This window comes from Peromyscus californicus, unplaced genomic scaffold (genome assembly GCF_007827085.1).
Source record: "Peromyscus californicus insignis strain IS unplaced genomic scaffold, ASM782708v3 Scaffold_11__1_contigs__length_118956290, whole genome shotgun sequence".
Classification (NCBI taxonomy): domain Eukaryota; kingdom Metazoa; phylum Chordata; class Mammalia; order Rodentia; family Cricetidae; genus Peromyscus; species Peromyscus californicus.
In genome coordinates this window covers 40,058,619-40,081,330 of record NW_026294402.1, presented here as the reverse complement: position 1 = coordinate 40,081,330, position 22,712 = coordinate 40,058,619, and the positions used below count along the sequence as shown (strand labels likewise).

The following is a 22,712-nucleotide window of genomic DNA, read 5'->3' as shown; positions in this document are numbered from 1 at the left end:
TTTTTCGAGACAGGGTTTCTCTGTGTAGCTTTGCGCCTGTCCTGGAACTCACTTGGTAGCCCAGGCTGGCCTCGAACTCACAGAGATCCACCTGGCTCTGCCTCCCGAGTGCTGGGATTAAAGGCGTGCGCCACCACCGCCCGGCTCTATTGTTTATTTATTATGTATACAATGTTCTGTCTGCATGTATGCCTGCAGGCCAGAAGAGGGCACCAGATCTCATTACAGACAGTTGTGAGCCACCATGTGGTTGCTAGGAATTGAACTCAGGACCTCTGGAAGAGCAGTCAGTGCTCTTAACTTTCTAAGCCATCTCTCCAGTTCCTGATTTATTAATTTTTAAGCAAGTAACAGTTCTCTAAATTTTCCTAAAATATTTGTTATAAGCACTGAATCATGAAGTTGCAAATTAGATTCATAAAGACATTTGAATATCGACCACAAGGAGTAGGCCTCATACAGGTCTTATATATTATGTTTTAAGGCAAAATCACTTTTATATCATTAGAATGACCACAAAGCTGGCCAGAAAAGCAAAGGGGCTCCCCTCACAAATTTTAGTTGGTTTCTTTATTATCCGTATTCTTTGTGTGTATGTGATTGTGTGTGTTGCACATGTATACTTGCTGTATCATATGTTCAAGTGCACATGGCAGCCAGAGGAGGACATTGGATGTTCTGCTCTACCACTCACTGCTTAATTATCCCCTCAACATAGAGTTTCTCACTGAGCCTGGCACTAGGCTGGCAGCCAGCATGTCCCAGGGAATCTCCTGTGGCCACACCTGACTTTTTACATGGGGGCTCACGCTTAGACAGCAAGCATTCTTACCCTCTGAGACATCTCCTCAGCCTCCCTTATTATTATTATTATTATTATTATTATTATTATTATTATTATTATTATTATTTTCGAGACAGGGTTTCTCTGTGTAGTTTTGGTGCCTGTCCTGGATCTCACTCTGTAGACCAGGCTGGCCTCGAACTCACAGAGATCCGCCGGGCTCTGCTTCCCGAGTGCTGGGATCAAAGGCATGTACCACCATCGCCCGGCCTGTTTTTTAAAATTGCATTTCAGCGTATTTATTTGCACTGTGTGTGTCACAACGTACATGTGGAGGTTGGAGGACAACTTTCAGGAGTCAGTTTCCTCCTTCCATGAGGTTCCTGGGGATCGAACTCGGGTTGTCAAGCTTGGCAGCAAGTGCCTTTACCCACTAAACTGTCTTCCTGGCCCAGTCTCTTTTATCTCTGACTCATATTTCTTGGTACTCACCACTCCTTGGAGGTGAGGGTACTGTCTCAGTCCACACGCCGGCTGCAAGCTCTGGATTGGTACTTGCGACCTCACTGTGGGTGCATCTTTTAAGGGGGACCCAACCGTACGTATCTTTGGGGCAGGACCTATCTCATAGGGAAGCTTTGCTTATTCTCCCTGAATCTGTTCAGGCCTTTGGTTCTGCACAGTCAGCTATGTTTTGATTGTGACTTTAACACTTCTGCCAAATGTAGCACTTCTCCCGACTGTCCCATCTGTATCTCCAATCTGACACACGTCTGCTTGGAGGCTGCTCCTTCCGAGTGGAGCTGCTCTGCCTGAGTGAAGAACTCTGTTTGGTTCTCTACGGGAGGACTTGGTTTCCTTCTCAGCCACCGTTAACCAGCGCTGACCGACTGGTGGACTCCAAGAAGGTCCTCAGTTTGCACCTGGGTGGATGTCTGTGACTAGGAGAAGGGGTGTCATGAAGGCTTGCATGTTTGAGGAAAGAGAATAACTGCTTTCCAGGGGACCAGGCACAGGGAGGGTGTAGATGCTGCATAATTTATGTCTATATACCCAGCACCTAGCCCTCTCGCTGAGACACAGGAAGTGCTTGGGTGTGTTTGGTTTAGCAGCTGAGAGAATGGAGTGGAGGGTATCTAGACAGGCTGGGTGGTGTTTCTTCCTTCCCTTGGCTTCCTCGCTTTCTGGGTACAGTAGATTCCTTGCAGTCAGCTGGTGGGTTGAAATTCCCCTGTAGCTTGATCCTGACTACTTCTTAATGGATTGCAGATGTCAACCAAGATAGGTGTTTCTCCTCTGACATGTTACGGATTTCTAGAGTTTTCCCTTTGCTGGTGAGGGGAGTGGGAGCTTTTAAAACATTTTAATAGCTTGCTTGGCACCACAGGGAGGTGGGGAAGTGTCTGGAGTAGGTGATGCTTAGACACCTCGCACACCTGTCTCCACTTCTCTGCCACATGGGTGTTGGAGTCGTGTGTTCTAACCTCAGGTAGGTATTAGGGTTTTTCTTGGGGGAGATGTTAGTGGTGGAGATCAGTGTAGGCGTCTAGGCAGGCAAAGCTGCCTCCACTTGGGCACTGATCTTTGAAATGACTTTTGTCCTGGTGTATACCCCCCGCCACCCCCCACACACACATCTGGGTTTTGCAGTTCGCTCTGGTTGCGGCTGCAGCCTTTCTTCCTGGGTTTACCCTGCCCTGTGTTCCCAGTCACTTTGCTCTTACTTCCATAAGAGGGCAGCAGGATGGCAGGAATGCAGTTCCATCAGCATTGACTCCCTCCTCAGCTTTCCAACCTAAACCCACTGCTAGTCTATCACAGAGGCAAAGGGAAAGGTTCAGGAACCCACACCAAGAAGGCTTCTGAGGGAGAGGGGGAGGCAGAGGGTGGCTGGCGAGCAGGCAGTATGTGGTCATGTGGTGCTGATGAAAAGCCATCAGCTCTCAAAAGGAGAGGGAGGGAGCCTCGGCTTAGAAATCACAGGATGATGTCAGTGTGATTGGAAAGTGCTAACTACACCCGGGGAGCTGTGCAAAGAATTGAGACCAACTGAATGGGCACCAGACCTGGAAAATAACCCTGGCTGATGGTTGGCTTAGCAGGAGTCTCCCCAGAACAGTGTGAATGCATGGGCATGCTGTTGAGGCAATCTCCGCCCAGCCCCCATGACTCCCCGCTCCTGTCCTGTGTGGATCATGGGAGCCCAAGTGCCTTTGTGCTCTGGACAGGTAAGGGGGTGGGAATGCAACCTGGGGAGCCTCATGACTTTTGAAAAGTGTTAAATATTCAAGAACTGGTTCTGGCAGTCACTCCTCTTCACCCCCTCCTTGTGCAGATGGCAAAATCTTGAAATATGCCTTGAGATGCAAAAGGACTTGAGACTGTGGCAGGAGGAGGTTGGGGAGTTTGAGCATGGAGAGGCCCAGAGCAGAGCCGTGTACCCACAGAGCCTGGAGCAGGAGACTGTACAGAGATGGCTGGGGCGTGCTCACTGGCTGGGGGCTTCAGAACCTAGGCCTGGGGACAGCCAAGGAGCACGGGCTGGGTGAGCAGGGACAGTGTGGAGTCAGATGAGATGCTTAGATTTCCTGCATCCTTTTGTAGATGATAGATAGCCAGTGTTTAATTTCCCCTGCCTTCTCCACCCAATTCTGGCTGTCATATGGATGTAGTCAGTAGATGTGGATGTAGACCAAAGCCATTTATTTTATTTTATTTTTAAGGCCGTTTGTTTGGTTTTTTTTTTTTGGTTTTTCGAGACAGGGTTTCTCTGTGTAGCTTTGCGCCTTTCCTGGAACTCGCTTTGGAGACCAGGCTGGCCTCGAACTCACAGAGATCCGCCTGGCTCTGCCTCCCGAGTGCTGGGATTAAAGGCGTGCGCCACCACCGCCCGGCTAAGGCCGTTTGTTTTAATGGCTGCCTCATTTTATCAATTTTATGTTTAGGTAGACAGATTGAAATCACGCAGTCACATGGAAATCTTCCTTTTTGGGGAGACGGGGGCTGCTGCAAGTGGAAGCTGGGACCTTAGACTTTAGACACACACTCTCCCAGGGAGTATGCCCCGCACTGAAATTCATCTTCTGAAGGGTTTAAATTTGAGAGTTGCCTAGATGAAGCTCAAGATTCTTGCAGTTGGGTTGTGTTCTCTCCAGTATAATTATGGGAATCTTGGGGCTAGAGAGATGGCTCACTGGTTATGAGCACTTGCTGTTCTTCCCAAGGACCACGAGGCTGGTTCCCATCACCTACATCAAACAGGTGGCTCACAACTGTTTGTAATTCCAGCGGGTCTTATGCCCTCTTCTGGTCTCCATGGGTAAACGATCCCCACCCTGCTTCTGCCTCTGGAAAACTGGGATTAAAGGTGTGCCACCACCATACCTGGCCGCCACCACCATACCTGGCCACCACCACCATACCTGGCCGCCACCACCATACCTGACTGCCACCCTCTGAGTTTTATGGCCTACTTGCTTTTTCATCATTTTGAATAGTTAAGAGTTAACATTTCATTTCATAAGCACTGCACCGAAATAGTCTAATCCACATATGACTTTGGCAAATAAATATTACATCTTCATTTGGGAGAGGAAGAAGAGAAACCTCCACTCCTACCATTGGCTCACACATACTTTTTTTTTTTTTTTGTAGGCCTGGCTGTCTAGCTAGAACTCGCTCTGTAGACCAGGCTGGCCTGGAACCCACAGATATCCACCTGCCTCTGCCTCCTGAGTGTGCTGGGATTACCACCACTGCATGGCAACACATGGGTTCTTAAAAAACAAAGACAAAACAAAACAACCTCAGTTGAGACTTTATTGAGCATCCATATATGCCAGAAACTGGGTTCTGAGCACAATAGGGAGTTCATCGAGTAAGGAAAATAAGCAAAGAAACCCACAGCTATTATAGCTGTTGTGGCAGAAAGACCCAGGGTCCAGAGACCAAAGGCCAAGGAAGGCTTCCTGGGAGAGGGGATGCTGTGAGGACCAGTGGTAGTTTGTCAGAGGGGGAGCGTGTTTGTATCAGGAGTATGTGGCTTAGTGGTTGAGCACAGGCTTAGCATGTGCCGGGTCTGACATCCTTAAAAACTGAAGAGAATGTGTATAGCAGAGTAGAAAAATAGCCCAGTGTTCAAGCCCAGGCAGGAGGGGTGTAAGATATGGTGGGGATGAACTGTGAGAAGCAGGAAGGGCTCTCTGGTGTCTGACACTTTGTCTCCTAATCCAAAGTTTGTTGCTAGGTAACCCTCCTAGGACTAGGTTTCAGCCCCAGATTGAAGGAGGAGGGCAGGAGAGCCTTCCTTAATTCTAAGATGAGCCTGACTAGCATGGACTGGCCCCATTTGCTGAATGACTCATGTGGTGAACAGATGCCCCCCTGTAAACTTCACCCTCCTCCTTGGAGCCACAGAGCCTGGTAGACCAGCTGTGGAGCTCCCGCTGAGTGTTGGTGGCGTGGCCCCAGCCTGAATGAAGCTACCTTCCTGAAGAGAAGGGGCTGAGGCACCCCTTTAGACGGCAGGCAACGTTACTCTGTATGAGTTTTGGGAGTGGTGGGGTGGTGCTGGCTACTGTCTGCTTCTCCCCCCTCCTTCTGCCTTCCCCCAGGGGCAGGCTTGGGACCAGCGGTCACACTGCCTCCAGTGCTCCTTAGGTTTGGGCAGTCAGAACTCACCATTGGCCCACAAGGGACAGTTCCCTTTTCTCAGTGTTAGCTAGCGCCCCACAGGCAGGGTGGGTATGGTCATCTCCTATTCCCGAAGGCAGTGGGTGTGCGGCACACTGAGGGTGCTCGGAGGATCAATATGGGGTTTCATTACCGTAGAACATTAGTGATCATTTCTGGGGCACCGACAGTCTAGACAGGCATAGTTCTAAGTTCCTCACCTCACTCAACGAGTGTTAACTTATTTAACCCTCCAAGTGGCTTTGTAAGGTGGGCACTCCGTGAATCTATGTATTTAAGAGGAAGGAGCGGAGGCACAGTAATTTGCTTGAGATTGCGTCTCCTGCCTCCCTGTACCATTCCTCAGGAGCCTGGGTTAGCCTGTCAGCCAGCTGCTGGATCCACAGTGGCTCTGCCTTTGGCTTCAGCAGACACTGCGCTAGAACAGCAGCAGATGCCGTGTTGAGGTCTTCTCCTTCAGCTGCTGACTCGACTTGGGATGCTCAGCTTTCCGCGACCATAGTGAAATATCGAACTGAACTTTAAGCCATATTAAGAAAAGGATTATATCTGCTGGCAGTTTCGAAAGTGAGGCCGTGACTGATTAGCCCCCTTGTTTTAGGTCTGGGTGAGGTAGCGCATCATGGCAGGACCATGTGGGCACAGCAGAGATGGTCACACCATAAGCCAAGGAGCAAAGAGGTGAAGGGTGTGCCCCTAGTAACCCAAAGACCTCCTAAAAGTTCCACCCCTTCTCAGTAGTACTGCTCGGGGGCAAGCCTCCACCACACGGGCCTCTTGAGGGGCACTCCAGATCCAGACTGTAGCATTTAATACACTCCTTGTTTTAATCTTCAGGATAGCGAATCTGGAAGTCCTAAAAATCCCTGATCAGGAGTTGTTCAGCCCGACAGCCTAAGTGCCAGCACAGATGTTTTTCTGGAAGGAGGCTCTGAGTCTGAGCCCAGGAGAGATCACTGGCTGTGTTTCTGAGGGAGGGCTTTCTGTTTCTATTTTGGTCAGCTCTATGAAGAGTTTACCAGAAGCAGCCTTGGATTTTTTTTTTTTTTTTTTTTTTGGTTTTTCGAGACAAGGTTTCTCTGTAGTTTTGCGCCTTTCCTGGAACTCACTTCGTAGACCAGGCTGGCCTCGAACTCACAGAGATCCGCCTGGCTCTGCCTCCCGAGTGCTGGGATTAAAGGCGTGCGCCACCACCGCCCGGCCAGCCTTGGATTTTTACTAGTGAGTTTGTATGTGGAAAACAGGGTGTGGTCACTGTGTTAAGTGTACAGCTCAGCTCTCCTTTCAGGGGACCCAGCCAAAGCAGGGTTTAGAAAATTAACAGCTGCCAGCTACTGCAGCTACTGGCTCTTTTGTCTTTGCTGGTTCCTGCTAAGATTCCACTTCCTTCTAGTGTGACAGGTCCCACCTGGGGTTTGGGGACAGGGCCCCTCCTGCCTGATGTGGACCGTCTCCGACAGCAGCCTGCTTGAGCCCTCTGCTTGGCTCCGATTGCTCAGAACTGTCCTGTGCTCCTCTTTCTCTCTCTGTCACAGGTGATGGACCTGTGTCTTTCCTGAAGGCCCACCCTCCTTTGTCGCCTCTGCCCCATCTCTCACCCAGCTAATCCCTCTAGACATCGCTTCTCAGAGACCCCAGGTTGAGAGTCCTGGATAGAAGATGTGTCTGCGGGGTTGCTGGTGATGAGCTTGTGTAGGGAGACTTGGGGAGGAAGGGTACCCTTCTTATGTTTTTCCCTTTCTGTCTTTGAAAAATGAAAAGTCTAAGTTCCAGTCTTTGCTATTCTCTTCTAAGTAAATATTGGCTCCTGAGGTCTGAGGGCTTGGCTGATGGGTCTGGGGGATGTGGCAGATGATGGCAGAGTTGCAGCAATTTCTAAGCCCTGTTCGATGTGTCTGTATCATCATAGAAATTGCCATTCAGTTTATCTGGATGGGGGCCAAGGGGCAGCAATCTGTGTTTTGCAAAGCTATTTGGGCAACTGAAGAGATGGCTCGCAGTGGTTAAGAGCACATACTCTTTTGCAGAAGACCTGAATTTGGTTCCCGTGTACCTATATTGGGTAGTTTACAACTTCCCATAATTCTAGTTCCAGTAGGGTCCAATGCTTCTGGATCTCTTCAGATACCTGCACTCACATGCACATGCCCACACATACACACAAAAACAAAACATTTAAAAAAAGCTGTTTGGGAGGGCTAGGGAGATGCTCAGTGGGTAGAGTGCTCACTGTGCAAGCATGCAGACGAGTTCTGCTCCCTAGCATTCACTTAAAACTCCAGGTGTGACAGCATACATCTGGAACCCCAATGGTGGTAGCAAAGAGACAGGTGGATTCCTGCAGCATGCTGGCCAGTTAGTCTGGCCAAATTGGTGAGCTCCAGATTCAGTGAGAGGCCATGTCTGAGAGCAACTGAAGAAGACAGCTGATGTTGACCTCTGACTTCCATATGCAAGGGCACACACATGCACATGCACACACATGCAGTGCACACACAGACACACCCACAGACACACACACACACACACACACACACACACACACACAGCTATGCAGGATAACGGTCAGAGCTCACAAAGGCCAGCTGAGAGTCAAGGAATGGCCGCTCCATCTTGTGTCAGTCTCTAAACTTCTTGGCTCCTTTCTGACATTGTCTTTGCTCCCCAGGAGTCTCCAAGAAGCAGCCAGCCAGTGGACAAGAAGGATGTTTCTCTTGACTCGGATGCCGATCGGCCCCCCACCCCTGGCAAGCTGTTCAGCCAGGGTGCTGACCGGAGTCTGGACAGCTCTGATGGCAGCAGGTCCCGGGGAAGAGGGGCAAGTCCCTGGAACCTACAGAAAGAAAACGAGAACAGCAATCTCAAGGCTCCTGGGTTGGACCCTGGGGATGATCACCCTGCCAAGGCCTCTAAAAAGGAGCAGGCAGAGGAAGCCATGGAGGCAGGAGAGGAGGGTTCCAGGAGGGAAACAGCCAAGGAAGTGTCCGCCCTGGAGGAGAGCATATCAGACGCCAGTGAGGTAAGTCCCTTGGTCCCAAGGCAGTCGTCCGCTGGAACCTGCTGCCTCTGTCTCCAGCTCCTTAGCTTCCTGTCTCCATGTCTGTATTACCGAGTCAGGAGCTGCATTCAGCTGTCCACATCAGCCAGAGCCCTTAATTGTGACAGATATACCCAGACCCAGTGGGAGGTAAAATCCTGAATGAAACGGCAGACCTGCTGGCGCCGGGAATTCAGAGCAGAAGTGTGCTTTTCCATTGGCACCTCCTGGGATGGCCATGCTCTTCATTTCTCCCCGTGACTTCTCGCCGCCTGTCCGTTGTCTTGGTTTGCTCAGTCGGAGTTCCTATAAAGAAGGGCAGGGGTGTGTGTGTGTGTGTGTGTGTGTGTGTGTGTTGGAGTGGGGAGTGAGGTGAAGGCTACCAGAGCTGAGTGTTCTGCATCTGCATAGGTAGGTCAGATTACAGAATGACCCTTCTCATCCATTTCTATGACAATTGTAACAATCCCAGACATGCAAGTGGTTGCATTCCTCAAAAACCCATGTGATCAGAAGTAGGTCTCTGTGTGTGTGTGTGTGTGTGTGTGTGTGTGTGTGTGTGTGTGTGTGTGTGTATGTATATGTAGAGAGGGAGAGAGAGAGGGAGAGGCAGAGAGAGAGAGAGAGAGAGAGCGAACACTCGTACGAGAGCGCCCCTTTGGCATTATAGCTTTTCCTACCCTTAGTCTTTTTCCATATAGTGAGGGAATTCATTTAAAGAGCTTCTATCTAAGCCCTGGAAAAGACACTTCCAGAGCTGGTAAGATGGTTTAGTCCATAAAGTGCTTGCTGAACAACATGAAGATCTAACTTTGACCCCCAGAATCCATCTTAAAAGCCGGGTGTACTGATGAGCATTTTATAACCCCAGCACTGGGGAGGGGAGATGGATGGATCCCTGGAGCTCACTGGCCAGCCGGCTTAGCCAGATCAGAGGGGCTTCAGGCCAGTGAAAGTTTCTGTGCCCAAAACAAAGTGGACCCTGCATGCACATGAGTATGCACACACATTAAGATATGCTTTATTTTTTCAGATAGCATCAACGTCTATACTGCTGACTTCCTGTCTCTACTATTCTTAGCTCTCCTTTCCTGTTTAAATCCTGCTGATCTGATTTGGGGTGTGGTTGTCCACTATCAGCATAAGTACATAGCCCCTTTCTTGTGTAGGTGTTTATAACTGTTGGTTTTCAAAACGGGTAGATTTTTGGCTTGGGCTCAGTTCTGTGTTGGCCCTATGGCTTATTGGGAATTCCATGGATAGCAGTCCAGAACATTCGGGGGGTGTTTCTCTGTCATGTGTCCCTGCAGGAGTCAGAGGTCCTTGAACACTTGAAGGACCCACAGCTCTCCGAGTCCGAAGCTTCTGCCCCCAAGTCTTTCCTTGGCCTGGTGAGTTGCAGTGAGCCGCAGCAGGGCAGTATGAAAGAGCTTGGTGTTTCTTTTTCCCTAGAGAAGTAGTTTACCAATGGTCACACAGCTGGGAAGTGGGACAGTTAGCCCTCAAGATTAGGTCTTGTTAGTTCCAGTTTCTCAACTCAGTAACCAGGGGTAGCACTGCCCACTACAGTTTGCTGTGGGAATGAAGTAAGGCAGAGCATAGACTGTGAAGGGCTAGTATCAGCACTTTTACTTTGTGTGACTTGTCTATGAGGCCACCTGGGCTGCCTGGGGCCTGGCAGGACAGTTGTATCCAGGAGGCTCCAGGTGTTCCTGGGTCACTGAGCCATGCTTGAGGACTTTGCTAGGTGTTGGCCAGGATTTAATTTGAAAGTTAAGGCTTTTGTCTTGCACTGCCAAGCCATCCATGATTTCTGTGTCCTGGACCTTCATCCAGCCTGCTGGATCGCAAGTCCACTTGCCAAGTCTGAGTCTTAAAGGGAAGATTCGACTACTTTTGGCCCGTTGTTACCTCTGCATGTCCCCCTCCATCTGCTCAGAGGAGGCGGTTATAAGGGAAGGGACTAGTGGAAGAGGGTCAGGGATGAACAGGGAAGATCGGAGGGGTGCAGGGGAGTTAGACAGCTGAGTGCTTTGGCCCCACACTGAGCCAGGGGCTTCGGAAGCAGATGGCCGCTGCATTAGATGTTTAGAAATCAAACTGAAGGGAAAATAATCAAAATCCAAGAAAAGCCCCACAAACTAGAAAGGCTAGAAAGGTAAGCAAAAAACAAAACAAAACAAACAAATAAAACCTCAAAACAAACAAAAACCCACAAGTGCAAAACTCATTATTGGCCAAAACAAACTAAATCAAACCCTTCCAAACCCCCAAACAAAACAACAAGACATCTACTTAACCAACTAAACACTTGACATGATGGATAACTGTTTGACTGAACTCTAAGAAACAAGTGGTCTGGTCCTTCCAAAGCTGCCACCATGTGCTGCTGTGCCCATCAGCAGTCTTTACTCTGGGTGTGGAGGGAGGAAGCTGGAGACAGCAGGATCAGACCTTTTCTGGGCATCCCGCCATCCATCAGGGATGGCAGAACTGTCCCCATTAGAATACTGTTGGACAGCAATCCTTCACAGCCCGGCAGGATCGTAGGCTCAGAAGGGGCGTGGTGTGGTCCTGCTGGCAGCCAAAGGGCAGTGAGGAATTGGGCTTGGGGTGGGCACCTGCTGCGCGTCCCCAAGAGGGCTCTGGACAAATCACTGCTAATGAATCACACTGTCTTGAGGGAGAGTGCCACCTCTATGGGAGAAGGCTGGAAGGAGCCCATCGAGTCTCACTTCCAAGCCGCCCGTGGGTTTGGGTTTGCCGGTATTCTCCTGCCCTGCTTGGGTATGGGATGGGTGAGGAGGGAGCTAGCTGGGAAGAGCCATGCTGGGCGGCATGTGTCATAGGAAGAGTCAGGCCCGGCCGGGGCTCATCTGACCTGCAGCCCCCTTGTTACCAGCTTTTTGTCCTGGGCCAAATTTCACATCCTCCGTGGCCTGCAGCTTGTCCATGAGGGCATAAGCATTTCAGTCTTAAAGGGTTATTTTTGTCTGTAGTTTTATTATGAAAAATACCAAATATATAGAAAAATCGGAAGAATTTTACAGTAAACCTACCCACTCTCCACTCAGTGTCTACAGGGAACTTTTGGCTCTGCTTCTTCTCACCATCTCGTCTGCTCTGAGCGCTTCATTAGATGTCACAGTGTTGAGCTCGGTGCCTAGGACACAGTGCACACCTTTCTGAAAGGTGGGCAAGCACTGACCATGGCAAGGGCAGAGCTGATTTTCTCATCTCCACCATCTCCAGGACTTTGGATTCCACAGCCGGATCTCAGAGCACCTGCTGGATGGTGACATGCTTTCTCTGGCCATGGGTGGAGCCTGCTGGGAGGTGAGTCTGGGTGGGCTAGCCTGGGCCCTCACCTTCTCTGGCAGCTACTTTTAAGGGTGACCTATAGACGATGCCTGCCCATTAATGTGGACTTCTGGACATTCTCTCTGTCCAGACAGTTGCCTCCACGGGGCTTCTGGCCATGACTGCTTTGTTGCTGCTGTGCACTGAAACATTCCTGCCCTGCTGCATGTCCATTTATTCATACAGCAACTGAGGGTTGACCCCCTGCCCACCCATCCCTTCCGGCTGTGCCACCCAGCAGCTGGGTCTACGACTCGCCTTACCAGTCTGCACATGTTGCCCCCTGTGCCTGCTCTGCCAGCCTTGCTCCTTCCCCTTTGGCCCCTGTGTTCTCTTCTTGAGGCTCTGAGACCCAGTTCTGGCGCCTGCTTGGAGGAGATGACTTGCCCCCTCTCTGCTCCCAGGATTACTTTGCTTTTACAGTATTTTGTCTGTCTCCTCTGCTAGATGTAAGCTGGCCTCCACCCAGGAAGGTGCCTGAAACACAGATGCTGCCCTAAAAGGGCGTAAGTCAGGGCAGCTGTTTCTCTCCTTTTTGGGCTGCTAGAAGAGGGATTCTGGCACACAGTCTCCGCAGGTTTTTAGGGAGCACTGGCGTGAGTGGATGGGAATCTGCTGGGTGAAACAGCAGGATGTTTAATATGAACCCAGCCTGGTGTGTGGGGTGCATCCAGGGAGCCCCTGGTGGGGTGTGCGCTGGTGCATACAGAGTAGTGTTTTCAGACTGCATTTGAGCCCCTTAAGTTCCCCCTCTCTGGTCTGGCTGGTGCTTTCCTGGGTAGCTACCCAGTGACCAGGTCTCTGCTAGACTTTGGATCCCCGTTTGCGGTGCTGAGGATATGAAGGCACGGAGAAGGGCAGGTAGGGTTAGGTAGGAAGGGCCTGGAGCAGGTGTGCTGTGAGGTCCCTTTGGTAACAAGAGAGTGGGAAAGCCACTAGGTCCATAGGGCAGGGTGGGTTCGGTGGCTGTGGCTCCAAAGGCTGACTTTCTTGGGAACTGGGCCCACCCGAGCCCTAATGAGGCCAGTAGTCCCTTCTGGCTGCTACCCTTGGTGTAGAGCAGGTCAGGGGTCGGCTTGGATTTAGTTCTCAGCAGCTACCACCTGCTGGCAGGCAGCCCCACAGAGCAAGGTCTAGTTCACACTTCATCCATCATGGTGGAGTGTGGATGGTACTAGATGCTCGTGCCTCTGGCAGGGCCCAGCCTGCAGCTGTCTCCTGTCTTCGGGGTGTGGAAGGGTGGAGCTGTGGAAGGAGGGAGCAGCGGCCACTTCACAGCGTAGACAGAACATAGGTGCAGTCTTCTTTGTGGTCCTCTGGGGCTCTGGTCTCATTTCTTCTGTTCTGATCTCTCCTAAGGCTAGGAACAGGGAGTGCCTTAGAATTAAACTATCTTAAGTTTTGTTCATCTCGGAATTATTTTGAGGACTAGGGATGTAGCTCAGTGGTAGAGCGCTTGCCTAGCACATGTGAAACCCTGGATTCCATCCCTGACACTGGAAGAAAACAGTACAGCTCAGATGTAAGGGCCATACAATAAACTGCATATTTAAAGAGAAAAACTGGATACATTTTTGCCGTCTGTATTCCTGTGAAACTCTCATCACAGTCAAGATAATAACCCCCTTCCATTGGTGGACATGGAATATAGGGCTTTGTGTGAGCTAGGTGAGTTCTCCACCACTTAGCTGCCTCAGCATCCTGGGCCCTGCCCTTGAGAAGAACAACCATCTAAGTTCCTCAGGCCTGTCTCAGACCTGCAGCCCTCCTGCTTCCACCCTGGGACTAGATCTTGACAATAGAACTCGGGAGCTGAGGGAAGGCTGGGGTCCTGGGGTCCTGAGTGGTGGCGGATCAGAGGCCTGGCATGCGCCTGTTGGGCTCTTCTTTCTGGAGGGCGTCACCACACCCGTCCCTTACGGGGTCCCCTTTTCCTTTTCTGGGGCAGGAGTTCTGGGAGCAGGAGAAACTACTGAAGACCCACTGTCTGCTTTCCCCGAGTTATCCCTTCTCTCTCGGGAAGCTGCTTCAGCTTGCTGCAGAGGTACAGGACATGAAGCAAGCAGGGGACAGACAGAGTGATGGTCTGTGGTCAGCTCCAGTCAGCCTCTGTATCCTCACGGTCCCGGAGTCCTTTGTGGCTCTGGGCTCCTTTTGAGTTTTTATTGCAGTCACCCTGTTTTGTTACTTATGGTTTGTGAAGTGCAGCCGGTCTGTGTGATCTCTGTTTCTTTGAAAACATGAGACCAAGAGGCTGATCGCGGGTGGTTTGCAGGGAAGGTTCGTGGTGAGCTGAACACTAGAAGGAGAGCGAGATGGAGCTGGGAGGGTGTGCTTGCCTGTCATTGCGTGTAGGCTCTGCCCAGGCTGATGCAATGAGGAGTGGCAGCCCTGGCAGGGAGCCCTTCTGCTACAGGCGCTGAGAGGTACTCACAGGCGTCGTTGCTAGTTTTAATGTAATTTGGGGGAGCTGGGTTTTAGTACAGACCATGCCCTTCTTACCTACCCAAATGGCAGGGTCAGATCAAATGGTGGGGTTCAGGCTGCCAGAGGAGAAGTGTGTGTGTGTGTGTGTGTGTGTGTGTGTGTGTGTGTGTGTGTGAGGTGGGCAGAGGGCTGGGTCCCCACTGGGGAAGACAGTGATCTATCTGTCTCCTGCCCCACCTCTCCCGATGACCCCTGAGTCCCAGAGCAGACAGTGCTCCGGTAAGAAGGGCCAGTCCTAGAGGGGGGCCTGGTGCTGCTGTCACAGAGCTTTCCTTTCCCCTCTGTCTGAGGCTGAGGGAGAAGAAAGGAGAGGAGGGACTGGTGTTATGGTCTGCCTTCCTCGGTGGAAGTTATGTTTATGTGTAGGACATTTCACCCTCATGACTTTACCATGCCATAGTTCGGGGAGGAGGCACTTGAGGCAGGATGTTCTGGAACAAAGAGTGGATCCCAGGCTGACATCACCACTACATTTCTTCAGGAAGTATTTGAAATCATCAAAGATTGCCTTTTTTTTTAAACCAGCTTGCTAAATTTGCCTAGATACCCGAGATGTGAAATAAGATTTGGGGGTTTATTTTCAAATGAATGCTGTAATACCAGACCGTAGGGCAGTGGGGGTGGGGGGGGCGTGCTCATTGTCTACTGATGACGGTTCATGTCCTAGAATGGACCAGTGGAAGGAATGCCACTGTCCTCCCCAGAGTCAGACGGCACCTTCCAGTTTGGGGCATAGCCTCCCTTGTTCCACCCAGATCCTGGTGCTTCGGAAGTCTTTCTTTCTGGCGTGCTTGCCCATTTTATTTTGGCACCCCTGTACCGCCCAGGGTACAGGTGGCCCAGGCCTCAGTGAGTTTAGGGTGTCCCTGGAGATCATTGCCTTCTCTTTGCAGCTAGCAGTGCGGGCTCCAGGCAGCAGGCCAGGCTCTTAGGTCCCCCTGCCCACCATCTCTGGCTCCTGTCTATGTGTGCAGTGACCATATTATTTATCTCCAGTTCCATCTGTGGGCCAGCGGCTTAGCTAGAGCTTAGGAAGCTGCATCCTACAGCAGACAGACACGTTCTGTGTCTCAGTGGCTCCTGTCCTCTCAAGACATGCATAGTGCACCCGTCGAGCATTTGACTCAGCAGGATAAGAGACTCTTGCAGTGCATAACTCTCTAATGCGTTTCTTCCCTGGCTTCTTGCTTGCAGGCCCAGGAATTAGGCCAAGAAGAACAAGATGGCAGCCAGTCCAGTAGAGCCGAGCCACAGAGCAAGCATTCCCAAGTCTCTGAGAGGTACAGTGGGAGGCTGCCTCAGGGAACCGAGGCATTCTGTGTCTTCAGGGTGGTGTGGGCTTGGGTAGAATTCCTGGTCTTTATGGTTGACGTTGGCTAGTTTGCCTTTGCTGGAGGACAGATGGTGCCCTGGCTGGAGGGCAGTACAAGGTGTGTGTGTATGTGGTGTTGGGGTAGGGTCTACCGGGGTGGTATACTGTGACAGGAGTGTGAAGTGTCACATGGCAGGACTCTGTACATGACCCTTCGGTGAGTCCAAGGACTCTGTCCTCTTTATTGGTTTGGGCTGATTAAACTGGATTAAGCTGTGTGTATCTGGTCATGAGACAGGGCTGAAGTGGCCTGTTGGATGTCTGGAGAGCCACGTTCTTAGGTACTGAAGTTCAGCATTCTGAGCCAGGGTTCTTCCTGTGATGATGGCTGTGGAGAGAGAGAGAGAGAGAGAGAGAGAGAGAGAGGAGATCCTGTGATGGTAGAGATGGCTGTGCAGACTCTGTCTCTGTCTCTGTCTCTCTGTCTCTCTGTCTCTCTCTCTCTCTCTCTCTCTCTCTCACACACACACACACACACACACACACGCACACATGTTCCCCTGGCCTCATCCCATAAAAGCAGGAGGGCTACCACCCGGGCAAACGAAGGGTGGTAGTCTTCTCTCCCTGGGTCTGAGAATGCGGTCTGCCCTCTTCCCTCCTTGCTGTACTCAGTGATGCTCTTCCAGCATTGGCGACCGTCTGACCACCTGAGTCCGGCGTCCCCTTCCCCGTTTATTTTTATTTTTAGATTTATTTTATGTGTGTGATGTTTTGCCTGCATGTATGGCGTGCACCACCTGTGTGTCTGGTACCTGAGGAGGTCAGAAGAGGGTGTTGGATCCCCTGGAACTGGAGTTACAGATGGTTGTGAGCAGCCATGTGGGTGCTGGAGATGGAACCTGAGTCTTCTGAAAGAACAAGTGTTCTTTTTCACTGAGTCGTCTCTCCAACCTAGCCTTGCCCCATTACAATGTTCTTATTTGATTTTTAAGTGTGTATGTGTGTATCTCTGTGTGTGCATGCATGTGCACTCAGGAAGGTGAGTGCCCACAGAAGCCAGAGGTGCCGGATGCCCTGGAGCTGGAATTACAGGCAGGTTTGAGCCGTCTGACATGGGTGCTGGGAATCGAACTCGGGTCCTTGGAAGAGCAGTATGTGCTCTTAACCACTGTGCCATCTCTCCAGGCCTTCTTTTCCCCATTTTCCCTTAATTCTTTTATCCCTCCCTGGCCCCAGTGATGGTGGGTTCTGAGAATGGATATATGTGTGAAGGTGTTCAGCTGCTGGACCAGGCAGATGCAGCAGGGCACTGAGAACATGGCTGTAACCCTGCAGGAGGGGGCTGAGGAGGAGGCTGTCCTGCTGCATGTGTGACTGCTGTATCTGAAGCCTCTGTAAGTGTGGGGTGCAGCGACTCCTGTCCAGCGGAGGAGGTGCACACTGTACCCCCACACTGTATGTGCTCTTCTTGTTTTCCAAGGGAAGGCCTGTCTCTGCTCCTCTGGCTGCCCTGATCAGCTTATCATTCCCCATTTCTGTCCAGGGAGCAACTCCAGAGTGCCCTTCACAGCCAGGCCAGTGAGGAAGGGCCTCTGCAGACCCTGGAGGGGCAGCCTGAGTGGAAGGAAGCAGAGGAGCCTGGGAAGGACTCTGTAGTCAGCCCTAGCCCACTGGCCCCCCTCCAGAGGTAAGGATGAAGAAGAAGGGTCCCTGAGGGTGGTGGCCCCTCCATGTGTCATTGTAATCGGGAGGAACGGTGGGCCTGGAGATGGGGACGAGAGCTGCTGTAGACACTGCAGCCAGAACGTCAGGAGGAGAGCAGCAGAGGCTGGGCGGGGCTGATTGACTTCTTCATAGTTCTCAGTCTACAGCTGAAGTTAGGGTAGCCAGCCTGATGGGGGAGCCATGGGATGGCCTGAATAAGGGTGCGCCTCCTGCCAGGGCAGACCACTACATTCTTGCTGGGGGGACCCCTTTCAGCTCCTTTCTCATAGCCCACTTCTGGTCTCAAACTGAGCTGGAGCACTGTTTTGTCCCAAGCCCAGCCAGAGGGCAGTGTGGGGGGCGGGGGCGGGGTGTGTGTGGAGGATGGGGGGGCGCGCGGCGGCCCTGGACCTCCTCAAGCCAGATGGAAAGACCTTCCTGTCCCAGACTGGTCCAGAGCCCAGGGTGTATTTACCAGTGCCTTCATTCTCCTGGCAAGAAGATGGTGGTCTTAAGATTCATACAGTTGAGTGAGCCACAAGGGAAGCTGAGCTGTAGCAATTTCAGTCAACAGCATCCATTGAACACCTGCTGTGTGCAGTGTTTTTTGGGTGATGGGACTATCTCTCTTCCCATGTGGGTGAGAATGTCCGGTCTTCACTCCAAGTGACATAGAAGAGGCTGGGAGGGATGGGGATGGGGATGGGGATGGGGATGGGGATGGGGATGGGGATGGGGATGAGGATGGGGATGCCCTCCTTGTCTCCACCTCAGCTCTTTGACCCCGAAGAGGCTCTAAGTGGAACTCTTCCCTCCCTCCCAGCTCTAACACAATTGCTTCTTTATTGCTTACAAGGGAGCAGGTCCTGAGCCCACCTGCTTTCCCTGAGAGGGCTGAGGAAAAGCACTCCCAGGCCGAAGAGCTGGGCCTTGGGCAGCAAGAGGCTGAGGAGCCTGAGGAGAAGGTGGCAGTCAGCCCCGCCTCACCTGTCTCTCCAGAGGTGTAAGGGCCAGTTTTGTGTGTCTGTCCTGTCTTCCAGTGTATGGACTGCTTGAGTGCCCATGCCCTTTGAGTGGTGGCAAGGAATGGAGTGAGGGGTGAATGCATCCGTGGTGCCCTGTGTGCAGCTTTGAGAGCTCCACCATCACTGGTCCTTGCCAGGTCTGAGGGTGGCTGAGGGGAGCCTTGTGGCTCATGAACAGGAGCCAGGAGAAGTGTGTTCTCTCCTCCACCGAGGACTAGTTTTCTCTTAAAACAAATATGGCATGTTTAGAAAGGAGATGGGGGCTCAGGGTGGGGAGGGGGCTTGCTGGTGAGTCACAGAGTGAGCAGGCTTGCCCTCTAGAGCCCTGACCTTTGACTTCAGGCCTGAGGTAGCTGTGCCCGGCTCTGGGATTTATTCATTTCCCCCAGTGAATGAGGGCTACAAAGGACCCAGGGCTGTCGAACAGACAGTTTTTCTGCTGCTGACTCACTGAGAGCTGCCCAGGCCAATGAGCTCATTATCTCAGGTCTCCATCTCATCCTCTAACCCTGCTGGAGTCACATGGCCATACAGCAACCACAGCTTTTCAGACAGTGAGCTATCCTTCAGTGACAAATGTGGCTTTCTCAGCTCTTCTGGGAGACTGTGGCCCAGTGGGTCAGGGCGCTGTTCATGAGGACAGGAGCTGAGCTTGACTCGGAGGGAGGAAGCTAGGTAGAGGTCAGGGGGTGGTCCCAGGCCCTCTGTCGGGAGGCCAGAGGCTTGGCTCAGCTCCTCTTAAGACACCTTGGCTGCCCAGTGCCCTGACTTCATGTTTCTTCCTGTCTCAATGATGCTGTCCCTTCTGGGGTTTTCAGACCTTTGACTGGTCCTCGGGCTCAGTGTGTCCTATCCGCAGGAAGAGCCTGCTCTGCTTTCCTTGAGTCTTTTCTAGTAGGAACTGGTTGCTTTTCAGAGTGGTGTGGGAGTTCTGCATCTGGCAGCTGTGTCTGAAGAGTTAGGCAATAGACTTCATTGTCTGCATCTTTTGTTAGCATTTGCAGAATAGTAAATGGATCCAAGCCACTGGCTGGCTGTGCAGCTCAGTGGTAGAGCATTTATTTACCTAACATAAGCAAGGTCCTAGTTTAGTCCCCAGTACTACTACAGAGAGTCGGGGTATCTGGCTCTCTAGCTTAGCAGTAGTACCCCTACTTCAGAATGCTCCAGGGGACCACCTCTCCCTCCCTGCCTCCCCACCTTGATCACCCCTATGTATCTCTGAGCTACTTGAAGGCCAACCTGAATGATTAGGCTCCCTGGTGCCTCCCCTTTGCCTCCCATGACTGGAAACTGGGTCTCACGGAGACTGATACCTGAGCGGTTGGCCTAGAAACCAGACCCACCTCTTCTTCCCGAGCCCTCGCCTTCCCGTTAGCTCTTTCCGGCATCATTCAGTGCTTTAGACCTAAGCAAGGTGTTCGGGATAACCAAGTCTTTAAACTAGGGAGGCAGGAAGCAGGCATTTGCCTGTGTGTCAGGCGTGCAGGCAGGTTCACTGGTGTGTGTAGCCTGGGCACGTGTGGTCTGATGTCCCATCTTCCTGCAGCATCTGTCCCTAGGGCTACACACAGCTCCGCAGCCCACAAGGGAGGCAGACATTAAAAGGTACTGTTGCTGGGAAAAAAGATGCTTTCTGCCAGGGTTGGAAATGAGTTGGAGGGTTGATGAGGCAGAGAGCTGGGAGGGGAGGCCCTTGTGGAGGGCATATTCTCAGAGGAGGTAGCAGCCATGTTGCTATATCTGCCATCAGCTGGCTGTGTCAGGGGACTCAGGAAGCCAGGACGTGGAAGGAGTGGGGGGATGGAGTTCGGAGCAGAGAATTGAGAGCATGGCTTAGGGGTGTTTTCTCAGTTCTGATTTTAGGAATAGGGAAGGGCAAGTCTTGACGGTGTTTCAGAGATGTCACTAGCCTTTTCTGTCTTTCTCTCGCTAGTCACTGCGGGCTACAGTCGGATTCTTCACCCTGTTCTCCTCTGCCATTCTGAGCTGTCCCCTCCCGCTGCCTTCCATCTGCCACACTGCTGAGCTGGAGGGAGGGGGTTTTAGGGCTCTCAGTCGGGCTGGCTAGCTCCCTGTTTGACTCTGAAGTGGTTCTTGGATTCAGGTCCTGCCCACATGCTCCCGCTGGATTGCGTCATGGCCGTTCTGCAGTGCCTGAGCACGTGCTGAGGCCGGCTGGAATGTGATGCTCAGGGACCCGGGAGTGCACATGCCTCCTGGCTTTTAAGGAAGTAAAATCCTTTATCCTGATACTCTTCATGACTCTCTAGACATAGAGTCAACTGATGCCATTGTCTCCTCTTAACATTCCTCTGTGCAGTCAGCTTCGCTCAGAGTTTCTCCCCATTTCCAGACATTAGCGTAACCATGAGTGGACGAAAGTCTTTGACCACGTTTGGCTCAGGGAAGCACCTGGCTCCCTTGGTAGCAAGGCAGGGAACTTCCGTAGCGTCTTCTGAGATTCTTCTACATTGCCTTGGCCTCTGCTTGGTTTGGGAGGCAGAGAACAGACTCTGGGACCTGTTTCTGAAAAGAGCCTTACATAGCAGGCAGAACTATAGTGGAGGTACTGAGACAGGGCTGTGAGTCATGCCCAGAGAGAGCCCGTGAGGGAGAGACAGGGCTGTGAGTCATGCCCAGAGAGAGCCCGTGAGGGAGAGACAGGGCTGTGAGCCATGCCCAGAGAGAGCCCGTGAGGGAGAGACAGGGCTGTGAGCCATGCCCAGAGAGAGCCCGTGAGGGAGAGACAGGGCTGTGAGCCATGCCCGGGGAGAGCCCGTGAGGGAGAGACAGGGCTGTGAGCCATGCCCGGGGAGAGCCCATGAGGGAGAGACAGGGTTGTGAGCCATGCCCGGGGAGAGCCCGTGAGGGAGAGAACTTCGTTCTCTACTCTGCCAGTTCTCCAGCCACCTCTCAGGCCACAGCCTCTCAGGACTGTTATGGGCTGTCCCCCTTCTAAGATCCTGGACCTTACCCACTCCGTGAGGCCTGTCCCATAGGACAGACGCTCACTGTGTTTTAGCCAGCCCCTGTGTGACCTGTCTGGGGCTCCCTATCAGAGTTTCGGTGTGATGTTGTGTAGCTGTGGGACCTCGGTGGGCACTAACACTGTGGTGGTGAGCTGCCCCTCCCCGATACAGGCAAACCACAGAGCCTGCAGCTCCCCAGAAGCAGTTCTCCGAGGCTATACTGAAGGCCATGGAAGAGGCCGTGACCCAGGAGCTGGAGGAAGACCAGAGGCGGCTGCTGGAGTGGCAGAAAGAGAGGCTGTGGCCGGAGGAGGAGGAGGTGGTGCAGCTTCGCCAGCGGGAGGAGAAATCCCTCAGGTCTCCTTCCCCCCGGGGAGGGGGGTGGGGAGGGGGGCACCCTTTTCCTGTGCTGGCCCATCTGGCACACCACAGCCTCACCCAAGTGACTCCTAGAATCCTTTCCCAGAAACCTGTGCTGGATGGCATTAGTTATCCAGGGAAAGCATCTCTGGCCTGGCTCCTTGGGTGACAGGGAGACGGGGGAGGTGGCCCTTCAGCTGGCCTTTCTGCACTAGACTAAAAGCAGGGTTCTGCCCGGAAGGAGAGGGGGAATGGCTACCAAGAGGGTAGTAAGCAGAGTGCCACACCCTCGGCCAGGAAAGCTGCTTCAGAAGCGTGTGGAGGTCCTTTGTTGACAGTTTGACGCCAAGCTTGTCGTTTTAGACAGAACACTCAAGAGCTGTTGAAAGTTACTATTTTCAGACCAAAGATAGCAAATCCATGCTTAATTTTGAGGAAACAAAACAGATAACCATCATCCTCATCATCGTGGGAGGTCAGGTTCAACCTCTCATTAGCCCAACACAGGTTCTCTGCCCCAGCGTCCACCCTCTGTCACGCCTTCTTGGGCCAACTAAAGGCCAGGGCGCAGCCAAAGAAGGCTAACCCTAGAATACAGCATCTCTAGCACTGTGAGGCGGCTCCTAAGGGCCCTAAGCTTATTATGGAGACCAGGGTGCTGGAGGTATCTGCCCCAGGGCCTAGAACACACCAGTTGTTCCCTAAATGACATTTCTTGTTTAGATTTTGGGTTGAAATGTATAGTTTTAGCCAGCGATGACAAAGTGATTTCTCTGAGGGTAAGAGCCTTGTCTGGCTCTCCTAGAAGCCTTCAGGAGACTTCTGTTTCTCTTTCCACACAAACTTCCCTCCTCCTCGCTGCTGACTGAGAAGTCAGGCAGGCTCTGGCCCTTTTGTTAGGTGTAAAATGGAGAGCTTGGATTGCTCCAAATTCCCTGTCACCCCTACATTCATGTTAGCTGTGTAAATTTTGCCA

At 52.0% G+C, this 22,712-nt stretch overlaps 1 protein-coding gene across 4 annotated transcripts in view; it reads left to right on the top strand.

The window, feature by feature from the left end:
- Positions 1-22,712, top strand: part of Cep164 (centrosomal protein 164) — a 68,756-nt gene that overhangs the window by 31,565 nt on the left and 14,479 nt on the right. For 2 of the 4 annotated variants that reach the window (XM_052758911.1, XM_052758924.1), the window contains 7 exons: positions 8,145-8,495; positions 9,824-9,904; positions 11,766-11,849; positions 15,555-15,640; positions 17,219-17,362; positions 18,236-18,382; positions 21,548-21,733. In XM_052758911.1, the coding sequence (XP_052614871.1) occupies positions 8,145-8,495; positions 9,824-9,904; positions 11,766-11,849; positions 15,555-15,640; positions 17,219-17,362; positions 18,236-18,382; positions 21,548-21,733 (1,079 nt within the window). Of the gene's footprint in view, positions 1-929; positions 3,013-8,144; positions 8,496-9,823; positions 9,905-11,765; positions 11,850-15,554; positions 15,641-17,218; positions 17,363-18,235; positions 18,383-21,547; positions 21,734-22,712 lie in introns of those variants that run through there. The other 2 variants (XM_052758932.1, XM_052758915.1) reach the window with 2 other exon arrangements.